The sequence below is a fragment of the Cydia amplana genome, chromosome Z, assembly GCF_948474715.1.
Source record: "Cydia amplana chromosome Z, ilCydAmpl1.1, whole genome shotgun sequence".
Lineage (NCBI taxonomy): Eukaryota > Metazoa > Arthropoda > Insecta > Lepidoptera > Tortricidae > Cydia > Cydia amplana.
In genome coordinates this window covers 28,670,923-28,698,895 of record NC_086096.1, presented here as the reverse complement: position 1 = coordinate 28,698,895, position 27,973 = coordinate 28,670,923, and the positions used below count along the sequence as shown (strand labels likewise).

At 36.3% G+C, this 27,973-nt stretch overlaps 4 protein-coding genes and 1 long non-coding RNA gene across 6 annotated transcripts in view; 3 read left to right on the top strand and 2 right to left on the bottom strand.

The window, feature by feature from the left end:
• Nucleotides 1-227: 227 nt before the first annotated feature.
• LOC134660969 (transcription termination factor 5, mitochondrial-like) lies at nt 228-1,852 on the bottom strand. The gene has a single exon (XM_063516854.1). The coding sequence runs from the start codon at nt 1,813-1,815 to the stop codon at nt 229-231; it is 1,587 nt and encodes a 528-aa protein (XP_063372924.1). The 5' UTR covers nt 1,816-1,852; the 3' UTR covers nt 228.
• A 4,522-nt stretch (nt 1,853-6,374) lies between these two features.
• LOC134661884 (uncharacterized) lies at nt 6,375-7,754 on the top strand. The gene is made up of 3 exons (XM_063518110.1): nt 6,375-6,611; nt 6,874-7,149; nt 7,417-7,754. Exons 1-3 carry the CDS (start codon nt 6,470-6,472, stop codon nt 7,683-7,685), a joined length of 687 nt encoding a protein of 228 aa, XP_063374180.1. The 5' UTR covers nt 6,375-6,469; the 3' UTR covers nt 7,686-7,754.
• A 1,148-nt stretch (nt 7,755-8,902) lies between these two features.
• The window catches only part of LOC134661417 (uncharacterized), a 141,384-nt gene continuing 122,313 nt past the window's right edge, over nt 8,903-27,973 (bottom strand). Inside the window, exon 10 of the mRNA XM_063517496.1 lies at nt 8,903-9,424. Within this exon, the coding sequence (XP_063373566.1) occupies nt 8,919-9,424 (506 nt within the window). The 3' untranslated portion in view covers nt 8,903-8,918. The remainder of the gene's footprint in view (nt 9,425-27,973) is intronic.
• On the top strand, nt 12,597-25,552 carry LOC134661432 (uncharacterized). Of its 2 annotated transcripts, none has more exons than XM_063517526.1 (6): nt 12,597-12,796; nt 22,982-23,134; nt 24,016-24,155; nt 24,650-24,805; nt 24,888-24,974; nt 25,376-25,552. In XM_063517526.1, the coding sequence occupies exons 2-6, from the start codon at nt 23,001-23,003 to the stop codon at nt 25,525-25,527; spliced, it is 669 nt and encodes a 222-aa protein (XP_063373596.1). In that variant the 5' UTR covers nt 12,597-12,796; nt 22,982-23,000; the 3' UTR covers nt 25,528-25,552. The 2 variants fall into 2 exon arrangements, with proteins under 2 accessions (XP_063373596.1, XP_063373595.1); XM_063517525.1 differs by having other exon boundaries at nt 12,597-12,800; nt 22,996-23,134.
• LOC134661440 (uncharacterized) overlaps nt 14,765-27,973 on the top strand; it is a 130,202-nt gene continuing 116,993 nt past the window's right edge. Inside the window, exon 1 of the long non-coding RNA XR_010097954.1 lies at nt 14,765-14,892. This is a non-coding gene — a long non-coding RNA (uncharacterized LOC134661440). The remainder of the gene's footprint in view (nt 14,893-27,973) is intronic.

The window sequence follows — 27,973 nt, the reverse complement described above, 5'->3', positions numbered from 1 at the left end:
TATTGTATTGTTCCTCTGAGCTTAACCCAGATCTATTACAGACTCGCTCAAAGAGAATATTAAACACATACATACAAACATGTGGGTAAGTTTAATGTTTTAATTTATTTAGCTTATACTTAATTTTAATTATAGTTTATAAGTTTTGTTTATACAACAAATAATATTTTATTGCAATCATGTATAATTCTGCAAATTGGGGAAAGGACATTTATAATAAAAATCAATTTACTTCAACGTTGTATTTACAATCTGATCATGATCATTTCTTACATCTTGGTAATTTGACATTTCAATATTCTTACATTTTTCTTCAGTCCAGACACCATTACCTGAAAAGTAGTGATTCTTTTCTAAATAATATAAAACCAAACTCAACATTTGGGATTTCTCTAATTTTGTCAAGTCGAGTAGTTCAATGCTGTACAATGGTTCTGCAGGTTTTTGTTTTGCCTCCATTATATCAAGCACTTGCTTTATTTTAGTCCAGGGATATAACAAAATGGGACAGTTTTCATAAATATCTTGAACATCAAACTTCCTGGAAAGCTGTTGATACACAAATTTAACTTGCACCAGAGGCACATTGATCCAGAATGGATGTCTCTTGACCATATTCCTTATTTGAGTAGAACTGTACATATCTCCAAGAGATTGTGAGATGCAGAATACTAGATCCTTCCCCTTGCCCAGCCTATCTCCAGGGGCTCTTTCAAAGGTCTCATATTGAACTGAGCTCCCTGAAAGAATATTAAGACTCAAGCATTTTTTTTTATTGTTATACAAGCTTCTCAATCTGTGCATTGCTGTATTTTTGTAGTGTATCATTTTAAGAAATCTAGGATGGTTCAAGAATGCTTGAAACTCAGGAATTGACTTAGCTTCTTCGAGTCTTGTTTTTACGGTATCTGGACTCAGGGTGTATATATCGAAACACCTTCTCTGGGCCTCATCCGTGATGCCATATTCCTGCAAAATGTTCCTTGTTTCTACCATCACCTCATATTTCTTGGTAGCTAATTTAGGATGAAGTCTCAAAATTTCTTTTATATCAATCCCACCTATAGATTGAAACTTGTATATTATTTTCTTTAAGTTTTCAGTATCAACATGGACAAGATACAAATTAGCTTTGATTTTCTTATCAGGTATCTTGACCACTGACTGCAGTATATTGAGTGTCTCATTAATAATTTCTAATGGCCGATGCTTAATTGTTGGGTAAGTTTTTAAACCCCTTTGGAATTCATCTTCAGTTAAATCTAGCATTAATTCTAGATACCTTTGTAATATTTTCAGTCTTAAAGTATACATTGTTGTTTCATTAATGTCTCCGTATATTAAGGTAGTCAGCGATGTAGGCCATTGTGTCATATAACTTGCTAATCTATTTTCTACATTCAACATAGTTGGTAGCTCACCAGATTTCCTTAGTTGTCCTATCGTTTTCTGTTTAATTAATTGCAAATATGTCAATATGTGTTTTGGTGTTATGTTTTCAAATCCACATTCATCCAAAACTTTATGTCGAAATTTCATTGTGATAGGCAATAAACTGAACAACAGTGGATCCTTAATTAAAACTTTTCTTGTAAATCCCAGATCACGTACTGTGTCAACTAGGCACTTCAGGGTAGATTCATCTAATTTGTTTACGTACGGTTGTTTTAAACATATATATTCTGCTTGTTCTTGGGTGATACCAAAGTATCGACATAGATTGGAAGAGCCGATATTACTTACGGCCGAAAAATATCGGTTCGAGTGGGGCCTCCAATAAAGGAGACCCAATTTGTACAATTTCTGAATAATCATTAAATTTAATTCTTACATAATATCCATCTTCATAATGATGTTTGGAACACAAGACAAAAATTCAAAAGCAAAACAGTACTTTTTAGGTTATGTTAAAAACCTTCACTTGTCAATCCTGACAGTGACATCGATTGTCCATAGAGGTTGAGCGTAGGTTGAGCTTTATGTGAAATATCAAAATATCATAGATGGTAGGATCCTATAGATGGGCTGTACGCGTGCGTACGTGAGGGACAGAGGGCCTACCGCGAACCACGTTCGACGTGTTACCTCCCTGTCACACATACGTACGAATTTACAAGTGCGACAGAGAGGCCACACGTCGAACGTGGTTCGCGGTAGGCGCTCAGAACATACGCAATGATTGGTCGATTTTGTTTGTTTCCCATCATAAGCCCCCTCCAGACTATGTGCGTGAATATATGATGTGCGTGAATCGCGGGCGAAGCCGCGCTTATGGGTGGGGCGCACCGGGCGCACCAAGGTCGCGGTGCGGTAGTGTGTTATGACTTTAACGCATACCGAACGAAAGCTAATTGCCCTAATTGGCTTTATAGGTGAACCAGGATCTATTGAGGGTGCGCCATGTTGCGGAATTTCACTGGAACTAATTTTTTCATACTTCACTGAATTGTCACCCTATACGTGAGAATAACAGCGCCCTCTTGACAATTATCATATACTAGACGGGCCCGCAGCTCCGCTCGCGTAAATGAAGTAAAGAGTTTGTCTTATGTTTAGTTAGATACCGATATTATGATGTATTGAACCCTGCCAGGGTTTATAACTGTGATAGGGACTTCTTATTTATAACCGTTATTTGGATAACTTTATTCGCAAATTTCTCAAAAAATGATGTGATTTGATAAAAGGCAAGATTGTATTTTTTCATCTACGTAGGTATTTATTTAAAACTTGTTTCAACAAAATTATTATTTATTTTTATAAGCCCAATTGCAAAAACCACCGCCCATAAATCGTATTTTCATACAAACGTAAGTAGTCCCCATTTCCTTGTCTGGATATTGACATTACTTACGACGGCTACGGTGACGCAAGACGCAACGACCCAAAGTGAGTCCTGGCCTCCGACACCAGATCACGCCATGTTTCCCGGTCTTGCGATAGCTCTCGCCAGTCGCCATGGCCGAGGTTGAGCAGATCTTGAGCAACTACGTCGTTCCAGCGATACCTGTAGGACGTCCAATCGGGCGTCTCCCATTTCGTTGTCCCAAGTACGCTCTCTTCACGGCACGATCCTCTCCCATTCTCTCGTATCCGAGCCACTGAGCGCTTAGCCGCTTTGGTCTCTCCAATGCCCAAATACATCACCAATATAACGGAACACATCCTTCTTTCTATGCAACAAAGTTATATTACGATATATTTGGCTACTTTAGCCTTCACTATTTATTTGATGCTGACTGTACATTTGCTTCATGAATTTGTAGTCTCCATTAGATATATACCGGAGCCACCAAGGTCGCTCAAAAATATCTGAACATGCACTTCAACTACATTATAATTTACATTGTTCAGATATTTGTGAATACCTCGGCCGCTCCGATATATCTGATGGTGACTGTTCAGCATGAAGAAAAAATCCTACCTGGTCTAGTCGTATCGTATTACGCGAGAAAACAGTTCCCGAATTGGTTATATCTGTAAAGTCATTAAAGTATAATTATCATACACACATTATTACGGGCACCATCCCTTGAACTGATGGGCTTCATATTAAATAACTTAATTGCTATCAACTTTATATTTTTGGCCCATCTCGGCAGCCCGTTCCCCGGACGAATGGCAATGTTTGCCGAAGCCGTGAAAAGTCAATCTGAATAATATAACTCAAAAAGAAATGTATAACAATTAAATACAAATTATTAACACGATAATCATACGATAATACTAATTTTTTTTTTTTTTGTTAGAATGGCTTTTTTTTTTTTTTTTGTTAGAATGGCTTTTGCTGCCAGGGCACTTTGCCAATGTCAAGTTTAGTTATAATCATGTTATAATATAAGGACAAACTGAGGAGTGCACCTAATATAATTTAGCCCAGAATTTTGAATTTAATGGCTTTTGCTGTAATACTAATTTGATTGATATTATTGATAAGTCATATTAGTCATATATGGCATAAGTCACTCGTATGGGCATAGACCGCATAGACTAAGGTTGAGGTTGACATCACTTTTTATTTTACTTCGTGTAATAAAACGCCGCAATAACTGTATACCAACATGACAAACAAAATCATTTGCTATGTCTGTAGCACCACATCAAATAATGTTGTCTGTAGCACCACCGAAACGAAACCAACCGAGAGTTGCCGAAAATGGCCGATCATCGTAAAATGAAGATTGTTATGAAAATTTCTTTTGCTTATTGTAAATTAAATACGCATCGAAAGCGATAGTTTTTATGCTCTAGTTCTATTCTCATATTTAGATAATAGATTTAAACAGTTTTTTCTTATCATACGTGCGTGGTATTCGAGAAACGTGTCAAAAACTTTTTTAGAAATTTGTAAGGCGCCATCTCGCTTCTTCCCTCGTTTTTTATCCCGTTCTGGTTTTTCAATTTTATATATTTTATATAGATTACTGGTCAGGCTATAAAATAGTTCGATAAGCCTTTTCCGTCAGTAGAAAAAAGCGGCAAATTTAAAAAAATGTAGGCGCGAAGGGTTATGGTCCCATAAAAAACCGGCCAAGTGCGAGTCGGACTCGCGCACGGAGGGTTCCGCACCATCAACAAAAAATAGAGTAAAACATACAAAAAAACGGTCACCCATCCAAGTACTGACCCCGCCCGACGTTGCTTAACTTCGGTCAAAAATCACGTTTGTTGTATGGGAGCCCCACATAAATCTTTATTTTATTCTGTTTTTAGTATTTGTTGTTATAGCGGCAACAGAAATAAATCATCTGTGAAAATTTCAACTGTCTAGCTATCACGGTTCGTGAGATACAGCCTGGTGACAGACGGACGGACGGACGGACGGACAGCGGAGTCTTAGTAATAGGGTCCCGTTTTTACCCTGTGGGTACGGAACCCTAAAAATATGAATTTCGCGCCTTTTTCTACTGACAAAATTGTTTGAGAGACTATTATACAAGCAGCGGCTTTACCTTATTTCAGAATACATCATGAAGTTATAAAATATTTTTTAAACTGGAGCGAGTTGTCACTTTTTTTGCCATACTAATTTGAACCTTATCACCGAGACATAAAGTTGTTCGTACCAGACTAGAGAAAATGGTCCACTTGAGATAGAAAAACCCGAGCCCTGTGTCTCACTCGCACATGTTGCCAATGTTAAAAAGATACCATTGTGGTAGAAATTATATCAATAAACTACTGAATTTAATTACCTTCTTATACAATTTTAGTGCTATATTCAGACTACAGTTCTGATATCTTTTAAGTAATTTGTAAATAATTATGATGCCAATATTATTAACTGATTAAACCAAGCGCATACACAGCAAAAAAAAACTAAATGTTAGTATGGTAGAATTTGTAGTAACTTTAAATATTAATTGGTATCCCCAACTTGATGACATTTCTTCAAAACACGTGAATGCGAAATTTCTTAAAAATTGTGAAGAAATGTTGTGTTAAAGGTTGTTGGAGTGAAATAATTGCTAATTGTGGAATATTGTTTCACAAGAAAGCCACAATTATTACATTTTACTATAAAAATACAAGACAACATTGTCAAACTAATTAGGGTGACTATGATGTCGGCACGTTTTGAATCGGTCTCACAGAATTCTTATTATTAACGTAGGTAATGTAAAAGTAAGTTTAACATAATAGGTACCTTATGTCTTTATTTCGGCATGTTTAATTTAAGATTTGTTGTAGAATAATTGAAGGGATGTTTACAAAAACAACATAACTGCTTAGACCGGTTGACACTTTTTTAAGAACATTGTTAATCGTTTCAGGTATCAACCAGTGTAGTCAGGTATGTTGTTTTTGTAAACATCCCTTCAATTGCCAAAATTTAAAACTAAAGTGCTTAACTCCTTAAACATTACAGACTCTCATTTATACATAATATTTTGTTAGGTGTGTCAAATTGATATATGACATCGATTCTTTATAGGTAGGACACATTTCCGTCAATAGAAAAAAGGCACCAACTTTAAAAAAACGTCATATTTGCTAAACAGATCTTCAATGACGCTTACACTTAAAAAAGCTGAAGTGGACAAAAGGGAAGCCTACCTTTATGAACATACCATGAGTGAGTGCGAAAGAGGCCGACTACAAATGAAAAAAAAACCTGACCACTTAAAATTTCACTTTATTTAGAAAATGACACACCCTACTGATATATTCCATGTTATCCTAATATCCCACATACAGATGTCTTATGGTCACCCTAATTAGAACGAGATGCAGGGCTCTAGTTTGACTTCTCATGTGGACACACTTTTTGGTCAATGTACTCGATCCAGTTTATTAACTCTAAATCCGTGCTCTTTGCATTAATGTATTTTTAAGTCGTTTCTTTGTAGTCTGTGGTAAACGTTATGTCAAGTTTAGGGCGTAGGTTAGATTAAAATTATTTGACGTTATTAAATGCAGTTTACGACATTCGATATTCATTGATTGTATTTGTGTTATTATAAAATTCATGATGGTTTCCAAGTCAAAAACTGGCTTGTTTGCGCTAGGTTTTTACGCTTTAGCGTCCTTCTTTATTATATTGGCCTTTGTAAGTCCATACTGGTTGGTCACTGACGGCAAACTTAAAAACCCAAAGTTTATTCAAATTGGTAAGCTTTCACGATTACTTGTTACCATAACTTAACTTAAATTATTGTTAAACAGCAACTTAAAATTTATTTGGCAATACCATCACTTTGGAAACCAAGTGCAACTTATGTGATGGTCCTGCATAACAGTGCAATACAAATAAAACTCGAACTGTGCAACCAGTCAAAAAACAGTAGTGTTTGCACCTCGCATACTGCTTTTTGCAGCTAACTATACTGTGATTTAGATTGAGATAAGAAATTATAAAATGGTCGATTTCAGGTTTATGGTTAGTATGCTTCAATGGGTTTGAAGAGCCGCACCACTGGTATGACACAGTGTTCACTGGCTGCTGGTGGGTGTTTGAAGAAGAGTACTATATCATCCATGACATACTTCTCCCAGGATTCTTCATCGCTACTCAGTTCTTCTTCACTGTGTCACTGTGCACTGTGCTCGTGTCTCTGTTCCTGGCATATCTCTATTTGCAAAAAGACAATGATGATGAAAACTATTTGACTCTTTTGGTGACACTGGGAACAATACTTGTTATTGGGGGTATGGAATATAATTTATGATTTAATAAGAAATGATTAATAGGATTTGTGTTGAAGTTTTACAAATACATATTCCGAAACTGGTATAAAAATATTAAAAGTTTAAATAATGTCATATTAATTGGCTTAAGATTGGTTTTATTTTTCTAAACAAGCTCCAACATTTAACTATTGATTTCAGTTTATTTTTAATATATTTCATAAAGTATTGGTGTTTCGAAGTTTTTTAAGAATGTTGAATATGGTAACATGTTTTTTTTTGTTCTAGGATTTTCTGGTATTATATCCGTGGTGACATTTGGAGCGAGGGGTGATGGCCGTGACTGGATGCCGAACTGGGAACACAATGATCTCGGCTGGGCGTATGCCATGGGCGTTATTGGAGTTGTGATGCTGTTTCCAGCAGGCATTCTGTTCTTGGTTGAAGCCAGGGTGCACAAGTATAAGAAACTACATGAAATGCAAAGCCGTGAGCCATCCTCATACACAATGCATGAGAGGAAGTTTGCTTATGCTGGAGGACACACAGATATTTAATTGGCTGTAAGAATTTTTTATTATAGGCATATGAATTTCATTTAGATAGTAGATTACTCATTATACGTGATGGGTTGATGACAATTATAATCATAAGTATAGAGTAATTAGTTAATAACAATAATAGACTAATGTATTTTTTCTTATATTTGACTCCGTCCATGTTTTATAAGAATCTCATGTACAAAAATTGGCCGTTTTGGCCGAATACCGAATATTCGGCATGACAACCAAACATTTTGAGTCACAATTATTATGAAAACTGATCGCCAACAAAGCTAACGCTAACGCTGACGTTAGCTAAGATATTATATTTTTGTTGAACAGAATTAATGAATAGAGTCAAACAAATCAGACTCATGATAAAAATAAAATGTTTTTTAACCAACAAATGCTCAAAAAATGATCTTTGTATTTAACAACTTTCCAAGAACACATTCTAAATATACCTACATAGTTTTTGGTTATTTTTATTGTGCAATTTTTCTTTTCAAGTAGGTGCAACATTTTGCCGAATACCGAATATTCGGCAAAGTGGCCGAATAGGCCGAATACCGAATAGTTGGCGAATATTCGTGGCATCTCTACTTAGGGTTGCCAACTATTTTTTGGTGGAATATAGTATTTTCCAGAATAAGGCATCAAAAATATAGCAATTTGAAAAACATAGTACTTTTAGATAAAATACTAAACATAAGTGTAAAATACGTTTAATCGGAAATATAGTATTTTAGCGTACTATATATTTTTCCAAAATTATATAGTACAGAGAGCCAAAATATAGTACAATACTATATAATATAGTACGGTTGGCAACCCTATCTCTACTACATTGTGAGTGTGTGGGGTAGCTGAACTTGGGTAGGTGTGTGAACGTTCATTAAAATATGTTTGTGTTGTGCATGCTGTAATGGCAGCTGTTTATATAAGTAAAGAAATAAAATCTATTTCCATAATTACTTAGTGCCTTAGCATAGACGTATGCAGGACTGTTAAACGCATTTTTATTTTTTACTTGTAGTTTTAGTAAATAATAAAACATTTTTACATAATTATTATGTTTATTATTTTTCATGTAATACCTATTAATAATGATCATATTGATCATGAAATAGTAAGTCAACACATTCAGTGCCAGCGCGAGCCACACGCATAGCCGATAACACGGGGAAAAACCCTATGTAGCGAAAAGCGCCTACGAATAGAGAACCCGCTGACAGCGAATGTGTTAAGTTATAGTAGAGTTTTATAACTTGATTCTTTGACGTCTGTTGACATCTTAAAATTAGATGGAACAGTGTTAGAAGAAAGCAAAGCATTCTTAGCAGCTTCAAATCCAATTGAAACACAAGATGGTTCATTTAGATTTGAAAGAACTCCATGAAGGAAGCCGCTAGCAAAACAATCTCCAGCTCCTGAAACATTCTCTATACTTTCCATTACGTTAACTGGATAGAGCTTTGCCGTCGTGTCGTACCCATTTCCGTGAAGATCCTTGTTTCGTACGATGATAACACCTTTGGCTCCTAATGTTACAATTAGGCATTCAATAAAACTTGATAACATTTTAGACAAGTATAAAATTTCATCTACGCCGTTAACATGATCAGGAAGCATGTAAGGCTTGACGAAGCGTGCCATTGCACGTAGCTCGGTTAAATTTGGTGAAGCATAGGCAATGCGTAGCCCACTGTGCAGAACCTTGGTTGCTTTTCTTCGATCCGTCGGCTCAAAAAACACTGAAACAGAAATAAAATTTTATTAAAATAAGTAGTTCCAGTTGAATGACTAATATGATTTTTTAATTTATTACGATATGACGCTCGACTTTATTTTTATACTAATTCAAAGAAACCGCCGATAATGCCGTAACCTGTTCAAATTTCCGTCTCTCCCGCTAGAGGCGCTAGCTAGCACTACACCACGCCCCTTCATTCATCGCGTGGTGGGTTTTTGCGCTTGGCGGGGCTTGCGTTGTTGATTTTAAATCATAGACTATAGAGTGCGTTACTACGTTATGTGTGTGTATTGAAGCCGTTACAAGCAGTGTTGCCAGATGGTCACAAAAGTCACATTTTTCGTGACTTTTCGCCTTCTCGTGTGACATGTGCGTGACTTATGATTTTGGGGCAATTTTTGTGACTTTTGAAGATAGTCGATTTTTGGATAAGTTTAGTTTTGCAATTCGTATTATTTAGGAATGCTCCCAACCAAGCTTACTAAGCCCTTTAAATTTGACACTTTGCACTGACCCTTGACGATACATCAACAATCATGTTTATCACTAGGTCTTATCATAGTCATGGCAAAATGAGATTTGTTACCTTGACGTGACGGTGTTATATAGTTTGATAAGAGTTTTTTTTTTGTGTAATGAATCATTAGTAATGATTCATTTCTTTTAGTCTGTATCTATACTACTCATTGTACTACATCAGTTATTGTGAGATTTTTGAGCGCTCTAAAACCATTAATTTTAGCCGGGGGTAAATTATTTACGCATATACTTTTTTATTTTCTTTTGATTAAAGATTCGCAGACAGGGAAATCGACACCACACTCGCGTTCGCGCTTTCACACCACGATTCACGCACATAGTCTGGAGGGGGCTTAAACAGTGTAAACTTTAAAAAAATTCTCTCGCACTGACTGACTGTGAATTGTATCTTGTTAGTAGTTTGTGGACTCATGTGACTGAGTTAAGTTTGGTAGATTAAGGGCCACTTGCACCATCCCACTAACCCGGGGTTAACTCGTTAAACCGTTAACCCAGTGTCAAATTGTACTGGTAACCATGGCGACTCCATGTTTAACCGGTTAACCCCGGGTTAGTGGGATGGTGCAAATGGCACTAAGGCGTGTCCAGACGAAGACCATCCCCCGCCAATCCGACCAAACTATCCGATCAAACCAGGACGCGCGGACGCAAACACCAATTTGGCCAGTTTTATCAATTTAAATTTTATGGTGATATTTGACCGCTGTTAATTAAAAAATGCCCCTAACCGCGAAAACTAGCGTCACAAATTGGTATTCTTGCGTCCGTACTCCATTATATCGGTACTATCGGTCATAATCGGCGAGCCAAATTGGCGTTTGCGTCCGCACGTCCCGACCCAATCGGACAATTCAATCAGACCGTCGAAAAATTTTCCTCGTCTGGACAGGCCTAAACTATAGTCTGTCAAGCCATTTCATTAAGTAGAAAAAAGCGTCAAATTTAAAAAATTTAGGCGCGAAGGGTCTATCATCCCAAAGAGAATTCAATTTCGCGCCCTCTTCCACTGACAAAGTTATTTGACTGACATTATAATAACTTATTATGGTAATTTTTTTTTCGTGTTGAAGACTAAAAAAAAATCAAGAAATAAAAAAAGGAACTTACAATTCATAAAATCGATCACATAAAATCATATAAGGTTAGTAGAATTTTTGTGTAATATACAATGATCGGAATAGGTAGTGCCATTTGGGGTGAATGACCTCAAACATTGTACTTAACATGGATAAGACTCGGGATTCCAAGACTCTTATTTGTAGGGTTCCGTACCTCAAAAGGAAAAACGGAACCCTAATAGGATCACTCGTGCGTCTGTCTGTCCGTCCGTCTGTCACAGCCTATTTTCTCCGAAACTACTGGATAATTAAGTTGAAATTTGGCACACATATGTAAGTTTGTGACCCAAAGATGGACGTGTAAAACGCAAATAAATGAATTTTAAATATGGAGGCCATTTTTGGGGGGTAAATGAGAAAATTATAGTTTTTCAAACTATATCGTGTCGTGTTACATATCAAATAAAAGAGCTCATTGTAAGGATTTAAAAATATTTTTTTAAATAATTTTTGGCTTAATAGTTTAGCCGTTATTCAAGATAATAGTCCCCCCCCCTCCCTTATCTCCGAAAGTACTGGTTCTAAAATTTTGAAAAAAATACACAAAATAGTTCTTTACCTATAGATGACAGAAAAAACCTACTAGAAATGTGCAGTCAGCGTGAGTCGGACTTAATGTACGGAATCCTTGGAACGCGAGTCCGACTCGCACTTGGCCGGTTTTTTTCACAAAAATATTTCTTGGCATGTCTTTAATTGAAGTAGGTAATATGAAATCCCGGGGTGAAAAGGTATATCCATACTAAGCTTACGCACCGAAGTCCCGTGAAATGGCACTACCAATTCCGATCACTGGTAATATATTATTTTCGGAATTTCTTCTATTAAAATCGATTTACCAACCCATACTATAAAAAAAGCGGCCAAGTGCGAGTCGGACTCGCCCATGAAGGGTTCCGTATTTAGGCGATTTATGACGTATAAAAAAAACTACTTACTAGATCTCGTTCAAACCAATTTTCGGTGGAAGTTTACATGGTAATGTACATCACATATTTTTTTTAGTTTTATCATTCTCTTATTTTAGAAGTTACAGGGGGGGGGGGACACACATTTTACCACTTTGGAAGTGTCTCTCGCGCAAACTATTCAGTTTAGAAAAAAATAATATTAGAAACCTCAATATCATTTTTGAAGACCTATCCTATAGATACCCCACACGTATGGGTTTGATGAAAAAAAAATTTTTGAGTTTCAGTTCGAAGTATGGGGAACCCCAAAAATTTATTGTTTTTTTTCTATTTTTGTGTGAAAATCTTAATGCGGTTTACAGAATACGTCTACTTACCAAGTTTCAACAGTATAGTTCTTATAGTTTCGGAGAAAAGTGGCTGTGACATACGGACGGACAGACAGACGGACAGACGCACAGACGGACAGACAGACAGACAGACATGACGAATCTATAAGGGTTGGCTACGGAACCCTAAAAATGTGACTTAAGCAGCAAAAACGTGACTTTTAGGGAAACGAAACGTAACTTATGACTCCAGAGCCCTGGCAACACTGGTTACAAGATTCACTATCTGTGAAGTGTGAGAAGTCGGTAAATGAACGGGGCAGGGCGTAGGCATCTAGCGATGAAATCAAAAACTTAATCTACTATTTCGTATAAAACATACTGTAATGATATATTGATACTTTAGTTTTGTTTTAGTTAGGTGGTTGTGACATTAAAGTAGTATCGCATATTGTTCAAAGTTTGCAGCTCGACGCTAGGTAAGTCCTAACAAACGTAAATTTTACGACTAATGTAAAACAAACATAACAAAAGTATTATTGCAGACGCATTAAGATTTGTTTATAAATGAAACTTGTGCTATTAAATTATATCTTCAATTATAAACTAATCATTTCCTTGACGAACATCAAAATAACTTTCTTTTCCTAAAACTTACAAAAGAAAATTGCAAAAAGAGTGTCTCTGAGATATCGAACATAATAAACATTCTGCCCCGCTAAGCTAAAAAGCAGCATTTTAAATGAAAATTGGATGAAAACTTACTTTAAATCTAGATCTGAAAGTTCCATTATAACTTCATTTGTTTTTGAGATACCACCATTTAACTTAGGAGGGCAGAATAAATTAAGGTTATCCTTTACTCCAATTGATCAAGTTGGTAAGTTTATAAGTTTTGTGAGTTATTAAGAAAGCAGTATAGCAGTATCACACTCTCATGTCACTGTTAATATCCAAAGTATCTTTCTATAACCCAAATGTCTAAGAGCTCACAGACTGTAAGTACTTGGTTGTTTAAATAATACATTTAAATAAAAGCTTTTTATTTTTCATGGGTTAAACACATTTCAAGGTATTTTCTGTGTGGACAATAAAAAAAAGTTAAGAACCCAGGTGTCCCGGGTACATATCACATTTTCTTTATTGCTCTCACAATCATAAGTACTGCAAATCCTTATCCTTAACACTTTGACTACCGAGAACCCGCCTGGTAGGCACTCGTAATGTTTGCTCAGATGCCAGACAACCCACCCAGCGGGTTGTTTTGTACGCAGATATAGACAACCGGTTTCTGGGGTAGTGCGCCATTTTTTGCCCGGTTGCGAAAGTGTTAATGCAGTTCTTAAGTTAAAAACTAATTGCTGCAGCGAAGGTCTTAAGTAGTTATATAGATATACTATTGTTGGGTAAATTCCCAAAAGGCTTATTGAGCTTACCTTATTGGGACTTGATGATTTATTTTTTTATTTTTATTTTCTTTATTTAGAAACAAACAGTCTCTTATAGTAATACATTATTACAATGAAGGGTTATCAGACTTATAGACCTACAGTTTCAGTTTCAGTTATTTATGTATTTCTTTATTTATGAAATTAATGCAAAATCTCTTAAAACAATGCATTAATGATAAAACAAGATCTATAGCCAAACCCAATCAAAATAATAATTTGAATTCTAAATTAACCTTTTTGACGCCGTGTTAAACATAAAAGCTGTCACGCTGACGCCACGCCACGTCACCGAAGTGTCAAAACTGAAATTGGACTTTATGCATATCCACGTTGGTCTATGTTGCTCTGTGGTTTGTGACCGATTAATCGGTCTTTGGCGTTGAACCTGCGGTGCGGATATATCGGTCAATGGCGTCCAAAAGGTTAATAATCCAAATGTTTATGTTTTTGTGATTGAACATTGTATATTATTTAATTACATAATATCCATATTAGTCACAGGTATCATTATAAAATTACAACTATGGTAATCACTTGCTGCCATTAAAATCTAAGTATGCCTGATGAGTCATTGGTACAGTCATAAACCATATCAATGTAGGTAGAGACTGTTCGGAAAGAGAAGAGTCGTCAAATGTATTGGACCCCATACTTTAACTGACGGTTCATAAACATTATTATTATTACGAATGGCATAAGGTCCACCGATTGACAGTTAAAAGAGTTGCTGTTTGTATTACCGGTCAAAGACCATCATTATTAAATTTATTAACGTCTAATTTGAATATTCCTACAGATTTTTTACCAGCTTTTCCCTTTTTAGGGTTCCGTAGTCAACTAGGAACCCTTATAGTTTCGCCATGTCAGTCTGTCTGTCTGTCTGTCCGTCTGTCCGAGGCTTTGCTTCTAGTGCTAGAAAGCTGCAAATTGGCATGGATATGTAAATCAATAACTCCGATAAAGTCGTACAATAAATCTAGAAAACCAAAATGTAGGGTTTTTTTCGCTTTAACCCTACAGTGTGGGATATCGTTGGATAGGTCTTGCAAAACGAATAGGGGTCTTCAACAAACATTTTTTGATAAAGTGGATATTTTCGGAAATAATCGCTCTGAAAATGGTGTCCCCCCACTCCCCTCTAACTTTTGAACCATGGGTCCAAAAAATATGAAAAAAATCGTAGAAATAGAGCTTAAGAAAGAAATGAAATGAAAACTATAGCGAACATGATCACTTTAGCCGTTTTTGAGTTATTACAAAAAGTCTTCTCTTAGTAAAAATACGTATACAATAAGCGCCGCGAAAGTACTCCCTTTTGCTTGTAATGTGTATGATACTTACTAATAGCCCCCGTCCGTTTAGCCTATTCTGACAGAATGGTAACTACGGAACCCTACACTGAGCATTGCCCGACATGCTCTTAGCCAATTTTTTACCTATTTTCTCAATAAGAAAACTGAGAAACTGACTGATGCCATTTTTACTTATTTTCTGATTCCTTAAATTAGGTAGGTATATTATTATGACGTCCCCCGATTTTCCATAATATTGTAATACCTACTGTGGAGATTATTGTACCTACACGTTTAATGGGCGTAATTGTACAAATGCATCCAGAGGGCATTGAACAGTAAACACCTACCCATGTGACGAGTTACAACCGTCATATTGCCTACCCAACTACCGGATTATGAATCTCAAAGTTCCCACAGTCGGCGTGTGTGAACTTTTTGGCATTGTATTTGGAGGTGAATGTTATGTTGTATGGGCTGTATGTTTGTATGCACGCTATACACGTTAAGCAGTAACAACTCCGCCATTCATTTAGCCAGATTGCGAAACATTTTACTCACTCGTTATTCATCTCAGCCTTGTCCGTTTGGGGTAACGTTACTCAACCTCACATGGAATCGCTATTCATACAGCGCTAGCCATCATTTTGACACAATTTTAAATGGAAATTGTGCTAAGTGGTGTAAAGAAAGCATTGACTGAGGTCAGCGATGATGTAAACATCTAGGTACCTATGTAGCTAGACAGTAGATAGTTAAGAGTGGAGGTATCTAAATTGAAGTTGCGGGTGTGTACGCCGTGGAACTAAAATAAGATTAAATTTCATTAGTCCGGGACTTTAGCTCTAGTATGAAACTTATTAGCAATATTAGCATGCACGTAGTTTACTTAAGGCCGTGCATCGAAAAATAACAGGATCTTAGAAAGGTGGCAGTGGCTAGCCCCGGAAACAAACAGTAGTGATTTTCGGATATATGTTTCTTGACTATATGATAAGTGATTTCGTAGTAGTCGAAACACGAATGCTTAAAATTTTCTCGATAGAAAATAAATCCAAACTTACGTGTTCATTTTTCGGTTTTAGCTTCGTGCAACTAGAAAACACATCCATATCCAGCACAACCCACCTTACAGCAAAGGTTTTCATCTCGTCTTAACTTTCAAAGAACTAAATATTAACTTATTATCCTTTACCGATGGATTTATTATCGATTTTTGATTTTACGAATTCAACAGCAAACGCCCATTTTACGCAGTTCGGTTTCTCTTTCTGTCATGCGTCAAAGTCATAAATGCATCCTTTATGCCAGTAATGTTAGATGGCCGTCGTGCCTCAAAGAGGTAAGACCTATGTCACTTCGCGCAGCGCTCCGAATTACGTAAAATTTTAATATCCAATAAACGTTGAGTCGTAACTCCATTGAGTAGTAACGGAATCGGAGGTAAACCTATGATGGTGCCTTCTTACAGGCCTATACGTTACGCATGTGTGCGTGTTTGCTTAGCTACGTCATGCTACGTCGAAATCTATACTCTTTGTCAGTTACAACGGGTTAGGAAATTTCGACAGATATTGAAATGTATCGGTAGCTGTTTGGTATTTAGCCATCAGAATCTAACCGTAACTTTTTGCTTTATTTTTGTTTGAAAATAAAATATCTATAAGAATATATTTTTTGCTTTTTTTCTATTGTAATGATAAAAATAAATCTAGTATGTTTCATGCTCAAATAATTTAAAATAATTGAATAAATATTAAAAACTAATTGATATTATTCGTTTTAATTATTATATTATTAAGTTTGTTTGAATAAAATATTTTATTTCAATAATACGAAAAGTTATTATATTTAAGTACCACTACTACAAAAACTCACTTGCACGGGCCGGGGTTCGAACCCGTGACCTCCGGTTTGAAAGTCGCACGCCACTACAATTTCACACAAGTAATTTACAATGACATGATACCGTGGAAAAAGTGAATATTACAATGTACTGTGTTACTATCATTTTATAGTTTATTTTGGCTTGACAAGGAGGAATGAGAAACACGTACAGAGCGAGAGGATTAAATCTCTCTGTCCCTTTCTTAAAGTAGCCAATCCTAATTATGACATCTGTTTTGATATTAATTCTTTGAACATAATTTGTCGATGTTCTTTTTTATATCATCGAGAAAGATTTTTATTAAAAAAATGTGTTGAATTTATATGTTTTATTTATGTTTTTTTGGCATAAATTTCATTACTTTTGACAAATTTTGATTGTGATGACAAACGATTTGATGTGATGTGTGAAACGAACCATGTGATCAACGATTTATCTAATAAAACTTCACTTAGTCGAAAAAAATTGTTGTCTACTACCGGGTGGAAAAAAATTATGGGCCCTGGAGGGAAAGTGCCTTAAAACCTTAAGTTTGCTCATTTTACTTAAATGAAACATTATTGTTTTTTAAAGAAACAACTGCATTCAAAGATTTTTGAAGTGAAAACTTCTTTAGCGGCGCTAGGCACTTTATGAGGTGGGGAAAAAATGATAAACTCGAGACAGCGTAAGGCGATCATGTGACCGTAAGGTTTAGATGCCATTTAAATCAATAAAGAAAAACTCAATGACATTACATGAAAAAAGTTATAATCTTGTACGGGCTGAAATACGAGGATCTCACAGTATTATAACTTTATATCACTCAAATATAATTCAATAAAGCTTCATCTTGATGAAATCTCTAATAAAAGTGAACTCTAGTACTGGTGAATAAAACTCAAAATATCATGACCAAATATATTTAGACGCGAGGTCTGCAAGGTAACTTTACAATTTCTATTCGAATTTTAAACAATTAACGCTATAAATTTGAATTTCGAATTTTAAACAAGCTCACTGACCAGCAATTTCGGAACCAAAAGTTTTCAATAGAATGGGTCAATTATACATTATACATAGTGCTGCAGACATTTTGGACTAGTCATTGAGTTTTCACTTCTGTCGGCACTCCCGGAATGCAACACGTTGTTTTTTTTTAAATTCGCTTAGTCGCGCCCGGGAATCGAACCTACTTTTTCCACACTGTATAAAAGAACACAAATGCTTTTCTTCTGGTAACTTAAATGTTCTATCTATCTTGGTGATATGTCAATGCAATCAAATAATCTGAAAAAATAATAATAACCCAATTTATGAATTCCGTTCCTTCAGAAAAATGCGAAATGTACGTACAATTTTTAGGGATATCGTACTTTTCCCAGAGACAAATTTAGTTGGCTAAGACACATTTTCACTGATTTGGGGTCTGTACTAAAAATCTAACATAATATGATAAGGACTTAATCGTTTTAAGCTCAAGAGTGAGTTTTCCAAAAGCTTTTTCTAAAAATTATGTCTTTATTAACGTTAGGAGTGCACTGCAGCATGTCAAATGTATGCCAAAATGTCAAGGGAGAGAACAATAAATTAAGTTTAAATTCCACTTCCACTCATCAGCAAAGTGATATAAGTATATCAGCAGTTTAAAGTTATTTTAGATTACAAAATTAGCGCATCAAAAAAATCAAAGTGCATAGAAAAAAAGTCTCCTGAGTCATAATAAAATTGATGTCTCTTGGGTCACCAGAAAAGTCACCAGGGAGAACGATGACCCAAATCATATTTAAAAGAAAATGTAAATTTTGTGTACTACCTACGAACATTTTTCAAAAAACTATGTTTTTATAACATATTAGACCCAGGATAGATCTAATACCTCTTTTCGTACCCCGGATAAAATGGTCGGCGACTAAAAAAGTAACTGAAACGTTACGTTATTAGGTTCACGATGCCGCGTTGTACCCTTGCCTTCGTTGCGATATGTTTGGTAAGTGAGGAGACTTAAAAAATGAGCCATGATTTTGGGACATATTAACAAATATTTTTTTGAATATATATTAATTTTAGCGGACTTTAATAATTTACCAGTTAAATTAGATGTAAATAACTTTTTAGTTAATCGTTAATATGATATATTAGTAGCAGTAAAACACTTTATTGTACAAAAAGACACATAAAACATGAAAAAACACACATCCTTCGTATATGGTAGAATATATTTTTCACACTTATAAGTAAAAACCAAAACCGATACGCGATTGGGATACGCTCTTTTTGTATGGGATAAAAAAAAATTCTCCTGGGTCACCAAGAAAAATCGACATATTAAAATAATTCAGTTCGTTTTTAAGTTCTAGTCAGATTGACTTTTTGGTTATTTGAGATAAATTACAATAACGCTTAGATTTGAAAAACATGATTTTCTATTTTGTTGCGATCGACCCGGGTAATAAAAATACGGCGAATTTGAACTTTTGTTTGTTGTCGTTGTAAAATGTATTAAAAAATAATGTAGGCACCCCTGACAATTGAAATTCAAAATTATCCAGAAAAAGCGGCCAAGTGCGAGTCGGACTCGCCCATGAAGGGTTCCGTATTTAGGGGATTTATGACGTATTAAAAAAAAACTACTTACTTACTAGATCTTGTTCAAACCAATTTTCGGTGGAAGTTTGCATGGTAATGTACATCATATATTTTTTTTAGTTTTATCATTCTCTTATTTTAGAAGTTACAGACACTTCCAAAGTGGTAAAATGTGTGTCCCCCACACACATTTTACCACTTTGGAAGTGTCTCTTGAGTTTCAGTTGTTCTAAGTATGGGAAACCCCCAAAAAAAAATTTTTTTTTTCTATTTTTGTGTGAAAATATAATGCGGTTCACAGAATACATCTACTTACCAAGTTTCAACAGTATAGTTCTTATAGTTTCGGAAAAAAGTGACTGTGACATACGGACGGACAGACGGACAGACATGACGAATCTATAAGGGTTCCGTTTTTTGCCATTTGGCTACGGAACTCTAAAAATGAGTGTTTCAAAAAGGCACCCTGTATTCCTTACATACCTAAATAATCTCTTATTCAATAAAACATATAATTACTAAACACTGTGATTTATTTCAAATAAATGCAAATCGATCGGATAAAAGATATTAATACCTACCTATACAACAATGAATACGAGTACAGTCAGCTGCAATAATATGTTACACACCGAAGGCCGTTTTGCGGTAGATCATGTTAGATCTTATTTGTAGAGCCATAAGAGCGTGTCACATATTTTTGCGGCCGTCGAAGAGTAACATATTATTGCAGGTGACTGTACCTATGAAAAATTCGAGGGTTAAAAAGCATTTCAACCAAAGCATTTATAATAATAACGACCATGGACGCCTGAAACCCCAGGGTTATTGTAACCCCATAACAATAAGGTTGAAATTTGCATTTAGTGACCGCAAAGTCAGGTGAGCGTAATCAAGTAAATCTGTTTTCATCATATTTTATCAAAAATAATCTCTTTTCTGTTCTTGTGCTATTTTCTTATTATCAATACTCTTAACTTATATGCTATATACGCTGCTGCTTCTATGATGTTAACATCTTCCAAAACAACAATAAATATGCAGGTTTATGAATTAATTATTTTATTGTTTGCTATTATGAACAAGTAACAACGCCATCTGTTTCAATTTTTTCCGAATTTAAGTTTCTGGCCGACCGCAGTGACCACGTATAATGGTAGTTAACTTCTGTAACGTTAGATGGTGCTAAAAGGTCACACAAACTTCACGTGCGGCGCGAAGCGTTTCCATGTGTGCGTGTTAGCGGGGAGGGAAGAACTAGCGGGCGTGGTTTACGAAGCGCCAGACGCGGCGGCTGCAGTAGGCCCTTAAGTAAGTACAAAAAATAAAAGTAGAAAGAACTTGACAAGTGCCTGTTTCCTCTGTTTCCCCCCACTTACTTATATATCGATTTGTTTTAACCCTTTCGTTGCTTTTAAATGGTTGATGTTACAACAAAACTGAAATGACCCATATAATTTTATTATTCTTCATTAATTTTCTACTGCTGTATTTTCAAATTATGCGTGGTGCAAATTAAGGTTGAAAAACGCTGATTTACATAATGCAGGTATGATGATAGTGCTCGCTCCAACAAATATTTAACTGTGTGGCAAGGGATCGATTACAACATATATTACATCTATATTATTATAAATCGGGATTTACTCTAGACCAACTGTGTTAATAAACGGTGCTCAGCTGTAGTTTGTTCTCAAGGAAGGAGCTTGTAGGCTATAAGTATCTGTTATTAAATTGTACAACAGGACTTAATCGCGTATATAAGTTTTAAGATTTACCTCCGACGTTTCGAGGACGGTGTTGTCCCTGTGGTCACGGAGAACGAGAAGTCCCGTTGTACAATTTAATAATGTGTAAAAATCGTGAAAGTTTAAATCAGTGATATAAGTATCTGTTTTCCGTAGCGGTATTAAAATAACGAAACTATTAAAAAAAGATTTTATTACAATCTAAAAGTAACTACAACGAACTAGATATGTTGAACACATCATTCTATTAGGTAATTCTGCAGCTGATTGTACTGTAGCTGCGTATATTCTTGCTCTGTCCTTTGTGACATAATCCACATGGGTCCATGGTGGGCGCTTTGAAAATAGCGGCCGTAGACGATACATAAGTTAATGCCTGATTTGTATTCTCAACAGTTCCCACGCACAGCGTGTACATTGACATCGCGAACTAGTTATGCTTGCCGTCCTTGTTAAATAATGTTTGTCCTATCATATAGCTTGCCTAGACAACGACTGGTAGGTATGTACATTACATACTAACAGCAACAATTAACTGACCATTGGTAGAGCATATCAGGCCAATTCGAGTTTTAGTTATTCGATCTGTTTCCCATATGAAACTGATCTCTCAGTGTGACTTTTTTGGTTAAAGACGTGTTACTTTTAACACTGTATGATCAAGGGGTCTACCGCGAACACCGGAATTCTCAAATTGGGTGCATCTTACTGAAATATACCATGCAGTCTCTACTCGCGTAATGCAGCTGTCGTTTATGGGTTAAAGTGATAACACTTAAGTGTCTCTTGGTTAATATATTTGACCTAATTAATTCTGAGTACCTACTAATTTGTCAGACGTCTAGAAGCGTAGTCATTCATTGAACTTATTATTTTGATACCTCTGATGGAAAATGCAAATTAAACTGGAAGTAGGGTTATTTGTACGTATATTAATATAAATTATTATTTAAGAGTAAACGCCTTAACAAAACCGGGAGGTTCATAGAGTGGTATTTGAGCGTTGCGAGAGTTTAAAGGCACGAGAAGTGAACAATCTTTGCTGCTGAGTAAACACAACATTTTTCACCAAACCAACGTGCAAATAGCAGAGGTAAAACACTACAAATCTAATTCATAATCCATATTCATACTATTGAATATGTATCAATCAAAATAATCACTAAAAGTCCAACTTAATACCAGCTACAACAATGCAAAATTTGCATCGAATTTCTTTGAACTCTAAAGCATGAATGCCGTGCCGCAAAGCAAAACAGTCAACGTTTTCGAAACAACTTCTGCGAATAAAAGACTAGGTATTTCAACACGAATGTGGCAGAACCGATACTATTACCCTAAGTTACATTTGATACCCCAATTTGACCAGTAATATGCAGGACTCAACCATTCAAGAGGTTGAGAATGGGAAACTAAAAATTTCCAAATCAAATCTAATAAATGAAATGAGCTTGAAAAAAAAAACATTACAAAATGATGCCATTGTTGTTGTTGGTTCATTTTGATTCTAAATTCTATCAACGTCGCTTTAGATACTAATATGATTTGGATTGCACACTTAAGTGCCTATATCCAGTATGCACAAAATGACTAATGACTCATCTCGTACAAAAATCTAACGAGCTGTGCACATTTGATAAATGAGATGACAATTGAAACAATAGGTAGGAAACATTATGTCTTCGTACTTAATTACAAGGTGTTTTAAACGACGTAACTTGTTACAGAAACAATGAAGAACAGAAGTTTGGCCGGCAATTGTGGCATTGGAGTGTTTGTCATTGCCCTTGTGACGGTGGCATTGGCATTCGGCACGCCCAATTGGCTGGTCAGCGACTACAGGATAAGGGGCTCCAGGCTGGACAAGTATGTTAGCTTTCATCATTCGTTTAGAGTTTCTATAAAAAACCTAAATCTGTTTTAAATACCGCATCGGCGGCTTAACGTACCACACGCCTAACGTTATTCTGTTAGTTAGTCCACTAAACTCTAGATCTAGCTCGAGACTGCGTCGTTTTGGCCCTTTAACATATTGAATTGCATATCTGGGGGCACGGCAGTGCCCCCGCCAAGTCGAGCGCGAAGCAAACACTGCCGTACCATCCTTTACTGGAACCATTTCGCCGCATTTTCAGGACCCTATTTGAGAACCTCTGGATAAGACCAGAACGCAGAAATTTTCGTCATCCAGTAAGCTATAATCACATACTTAAAATCCAAAATTTCAAGTCTGTAGGTCATTTAGTTCCGAAGTTAAGCGAAAGCAAAGTTTCGCATTTATGACACTCATTCATTCACTCACTCATGATCATCAGAGTAGAACTAGTACTTCCCATAAACTCAGAGAGCTGAAATTTAGTAGTACATATAATGACTTGGCAATCGCACACAATGCTTTACTCGTACCGTACTCGTAAATATGTATAATGCTTAAACTGCAATTAGCGCTAGCGTTATGTTCAATTAGAATTATTTTTAATAGGTGACGATGATCCTTTTGTCATTATGCAGCCGTGCGATGGCCAAGTCATTATACGTATTACAAATTAAAGATATCTTATTGATACGGTTTTAACACCCCCTGGCACTGATTAAAATAACCGACTTGGTTTCACATTACATCTCAAAACTTTTTTGTAGTAAAAGAGTTGCGAGACTTGCACCTTTTTACATGTAATGTTTTTGATGGGATATTATTTACCAAAGCATGCTTGCTGCATTAATGCTTATTCGTTCTTCTTTTTCAGATTAGGCTTATGGAGTCATTGCTTTAGGTCTCTCCCCGATCCGTATGACCAATACCAGAGACGATTCTTTGTGGGATGCCGCTGGGTGTACGATCCGTTTACTACGGGTTACGATAGAATACGAGGATTTTTATTACCGGGTGAGTGTTTAACTTCACTATTACTTAGTTGTAGTGTGAAACTGTAAATAAGTACTTACTATAGTAATAGAAAGTGTTAACTGTAAGTCGTCAATTATGATCTTAGGCTAGGAAGATAGTGGGCAGCAATTTCTCCATAAAATTATATTTAGGTATAAGTTTTATTGAAAAAGAGGACATTTAAACGCTGTTTAATAGAGCGTTTAACATTTTCCTCTTCTGCGAGTCATTCCGATTGTAGTGAGATAGCAACGTTCAATTAAAATACTTTTTTTACAACATTATGTGTTCCAATTCCAATAGAGTTAGACCAAGATAAGTCTGTATCGATTTTGATAGCACACGCAGTGCAGACTTATCTCGGTCTAACTCTATCTTAGTATAACCGTGCCCTTAGAATAATTAGAGCCGCCACGCATTGCATCGGTACGCAACTTGGCACACCTTAACCTCGACCTAGATTCCTATGCAGCTGATTCTATTCTAATTTGCAGGTTTCATGATCGCCACTCAGTTTTTCTTCACACTATGTCTCCTCGGTGTACTGATATCGACCATCCTGGTGCTGATATTCTTCCTGTGTTGCGGACCTGATCAAAACCGATTTGTGACCTTAATCAAGACTATAGGATACATCATGTTGGGCTCAGGTACGATACCATGACTATACTTATTTATATACCTAGTTGAGTTGACATACATTCATAACAGATGTTGTTTATTTATTTTTAGGCATCTGCGGAGTAATAGCAGTGATTGTATTTGCGTCGCTGGGCAATGCGGATGGGTGGATGCCGAACCATGAAAATAACTATTTAGGTAAATAAAATATTATCTTGCAAGATCGTCGAAGTAAATAAGAGGACACTTTGTACTTCGGTATCGTATAAACGGTGTACTGATTATGGTCTTTTTTAACCCCCGACGCAAAAAGAGGGGTGTCATCCATTTGACGCCAGTGTCTGTCTGTGTGTCTGGCTGTGACATCCTAGCTCTCAAACGGATGGACCGTTTTTTACGTGAAAGCGAGTGTCCTTGCGGTGGTTCTTAGTTATGATCATGTTATGATTGATAAAAATCGATCAAGCAGTTTGAAGGGTATCAGCCCTTTTCCAAAATAATGTAAGGCATTTTTGGCATAATTGCGTATAGTATGTAATACGTATTTAACAGTTGAATTTCGTTTTTTTTTAAAGAATATGTTAATATGAATGTTACAGGTTGGTCCTTCGGTTTGGGAGTGGTCGGCGCCGTCAGCTGCCTCATCGCGGCAGCGCTCTTCTTGACGGAGGCCAACATCCAGCACAAAAAGCGAAACAAGCTCAAGGAATCACAAGCGCAGTTCGAATTGGAACAGGATTCCAAAGCATAACAACAAATTACTATTAAGGTCAAGCGAGGTATACACCGGGCTAGCACATGATTGGCTCGACAGTATCTCGCGGCGAGATAGACTACCCGTCCCTCTTTAATTAACATAGTTAGAAAAAGACGGGTAGTCTATCTCGCCGCGAGATACTGTCGCGCCAATCATGTGCTAGGGGTGCATATAACTATGGGGTTATTGCGTCTCTCCGTTCTTTCTCGAATACGATTGGTTGGAACGCCCTCTACTATGCAACGTTTCATTTCCAAGTAGCTTAGGCTTTTTATTACTAGACGACGGGAGCTTTTGTAATTCACGTTGTTATAAAAAATAAGTTAAATAGACACAATAAACCCATAGTTGCATTTAACCCGGTCGACATTAGGTACATTAAATCTCCGTCCTTTTAGTCGTTATAAATACGAATCTCACACATTCTAACATTTAGTTTGGCATCTTAAAAATCTTAAAACGGACTAGTAATCTCACTAAAGCACACATTTACCAGTGCAAATCTATTAGGCTATAAGTTTTATTCAAGACATGTAATCTTAGACTGATTCTCATTTCCATGTTTTAAAATTATTAGTAATTTAACTTTCAGATGTGCCTTTAAATGTTTGTTATAAGTATAACTATTCATTTAGAATAGGTTGAGGCGAGTGAATAATGTGTACACCCGTCCATTATACCGACGCATTTCTATGTAAGTATCCGTCCATGGTAACAAATATTATTATATAGTAGAGATATGCAGCGACGAGCAGCTTTTATTTGCATCACATAAGTCTTAACACGTAGATAACAATGAAATGTGAATATGTTGATTAACACACTTTATACATACCTAGATCTTATTTTTTATATTATTCTCATTAGATTAAAGGTAAAACCTGGTAGCATACATCAGGGCAGGTTCAGCTGAACTCGCCACGAAAATCGAATTTCGAAGATCGACGATCTGTGTTTCTATCGCTCGAAAATTGCATGGGTGAAAAAGATGGAGATATAGAATCTTTAGCCCCTCAGGTTCTTGCCAACTTTCATTCAAATATTTCGCTGATTAGGGTCAGTTAGTGCGTTCAAGCACTGTTTCCACATTGTATGCCCCCAAGCTAAGAGTATGGCTTTAAGTAAAATCCACTGTGTATTTAATGATTATAATGAACCAATGACGTTCCGTCCATTTTAAATGCGAACTTTATATTTTTGTTTAAAACTTGATTTATTTACCTACATAATAAGGTTTTCTTTCATTTCTTTTACAGATGTAGTGCATAATTGTTTCAATCATCAGTCATGCTACTCCAGTCAACCTCAGTATACATTTTGTACTGAGCCTGACTGAAATAGCATAACACGTTCGTGCGTTTTCGTGAAAATACGATGGCAAACAATTATGCACTACATCTGTACTGCCTTATACTTGGTTCCTCTACACGATGGGCCAACGCCGGCCACTCCAAGGGACGCAGCCATGCGGTAGAATGAGATAGCAATATCACTTGCTCCCTCTAACGCATAAATGCGTCCCTTGGAGTGGCCCGCGTTGGCCCATCGTGTAGAGCAGCGGTCGGCAACCTTTTGGCAGCCAAGGGCCACATAGTACGTAACGAAGTTGACGCGGGCCGCACTTTGTTAATATTTATGACTAGACTAGACATTGTCGGTTGTCAATATTACACACAAAATAGCCAGGGAGGCTCGCGGGCCGCAAGTGACAGGTTCACGGGCCGCATGCGGCCCGCGGGCCGCGGGTTGCCGACCGCTGGTGTAGAGGAGCAATTATACATTTTACAATAAGTATTGAAATAAAATATTTGTACGTAACACTGTTTGTACTTATTTAGTTTAGTCAACCAGTCGCAATTCGCGAACTTCGTTGTTCGCGGTAGGCCCTCAGATTTCAGAAATAACGTAGTCGAGGTTAAATAGGTATGACTTAATTCGGTGCTACCTGTCCTAATTAAGGTCGCTTGAAATTTTGTTGCTCTAACTCTAATATATTTTTTGTTTGTTTGTAGAAGTTTTCTTTGATATATTTCACTAATGGAAAACAATTCGCTGGTCCCATAGATATATAGCTGGGCTGTTATCCGTAAAAAACACAGGATGGGTCTGAATAACCGTAGCAAATATAGGCCCAAATTATTAAACAGGTTTGTGAAATAGACATATCCTTCATTTATCGTTTTAGACAGGATTTATCGTTACGACACAGCGAAGAGCAAAATGTCTGAAATTGTACGGGGGCAAGGCAAAACGGTCTTTGTGGCCCTGATAAAAACAACGGGTTGCACTCCGGGAGTGCCGGCAGAAGTGAAAACTCAATGACTAGTGCAAAATGTCTGCAGCACTATGTATAATTGAGGTTAACGCCATCTAGCGTTATTTAGTCGCATTACTTGAAACCCCTAAGCACATCACTGTTAGTACTCGAGTTATATTATAC

Excerpts from the sequence above, each read along its gene's own strand:
- LOC134661432 (XM_063517526.1), top strand. The coding sequence starts at position 23,001 with ATGAAGAACAGAAGTTTGGCCGGCAATTGTGGCATTGGAGTGTTTGTC. Across the intron at positions 23,135-24,015 it reads AGGGGCTCCAGGCTGGACAA|ATTAGGCTTATGGAGTCATT; the intron begins GTATGTTAGCTT and ends CTTCTTTTTCAG. Across the intron at positions 24,975-25,375 it reads CCATGAAAATAACTATTTAG|GTTGGTCCTTCGGTTTGGGA; the intron begins GTAAATAAAATA and ends TGAATGTTACAG.
- LOC134661884 (XM_063518110.1), top strand. The coding sequence starts at position 6,470 with ATGATGGTTTCCAAGTCAAAAACTGGCTTGTTTGCGCTAGGTTTTTAC. Across the intron at positions 6,612-6,873 it reads CCCAAAGTTTATTCAAATTG|GTTTATGGTTAGTATGCTTC; the intron begins GTAAGCTTTCAC and ends GGTCGATTTCAG. Across the intron at positions 7,150-7,416 it reads AACAATACTTGTTATTGGGG|GATTTTCTGGTATTATATCC; the intron begins GTATGGAATATA and ends TTTTTGTTCTAG.
- LOC134660969 (XM_063516854.1), bottom strand. The coding sequence starts at position 1,815 with ATGATTATTCAGAAATTGTACAAATTGGGTCTCCTTTATTGGAGGCCC.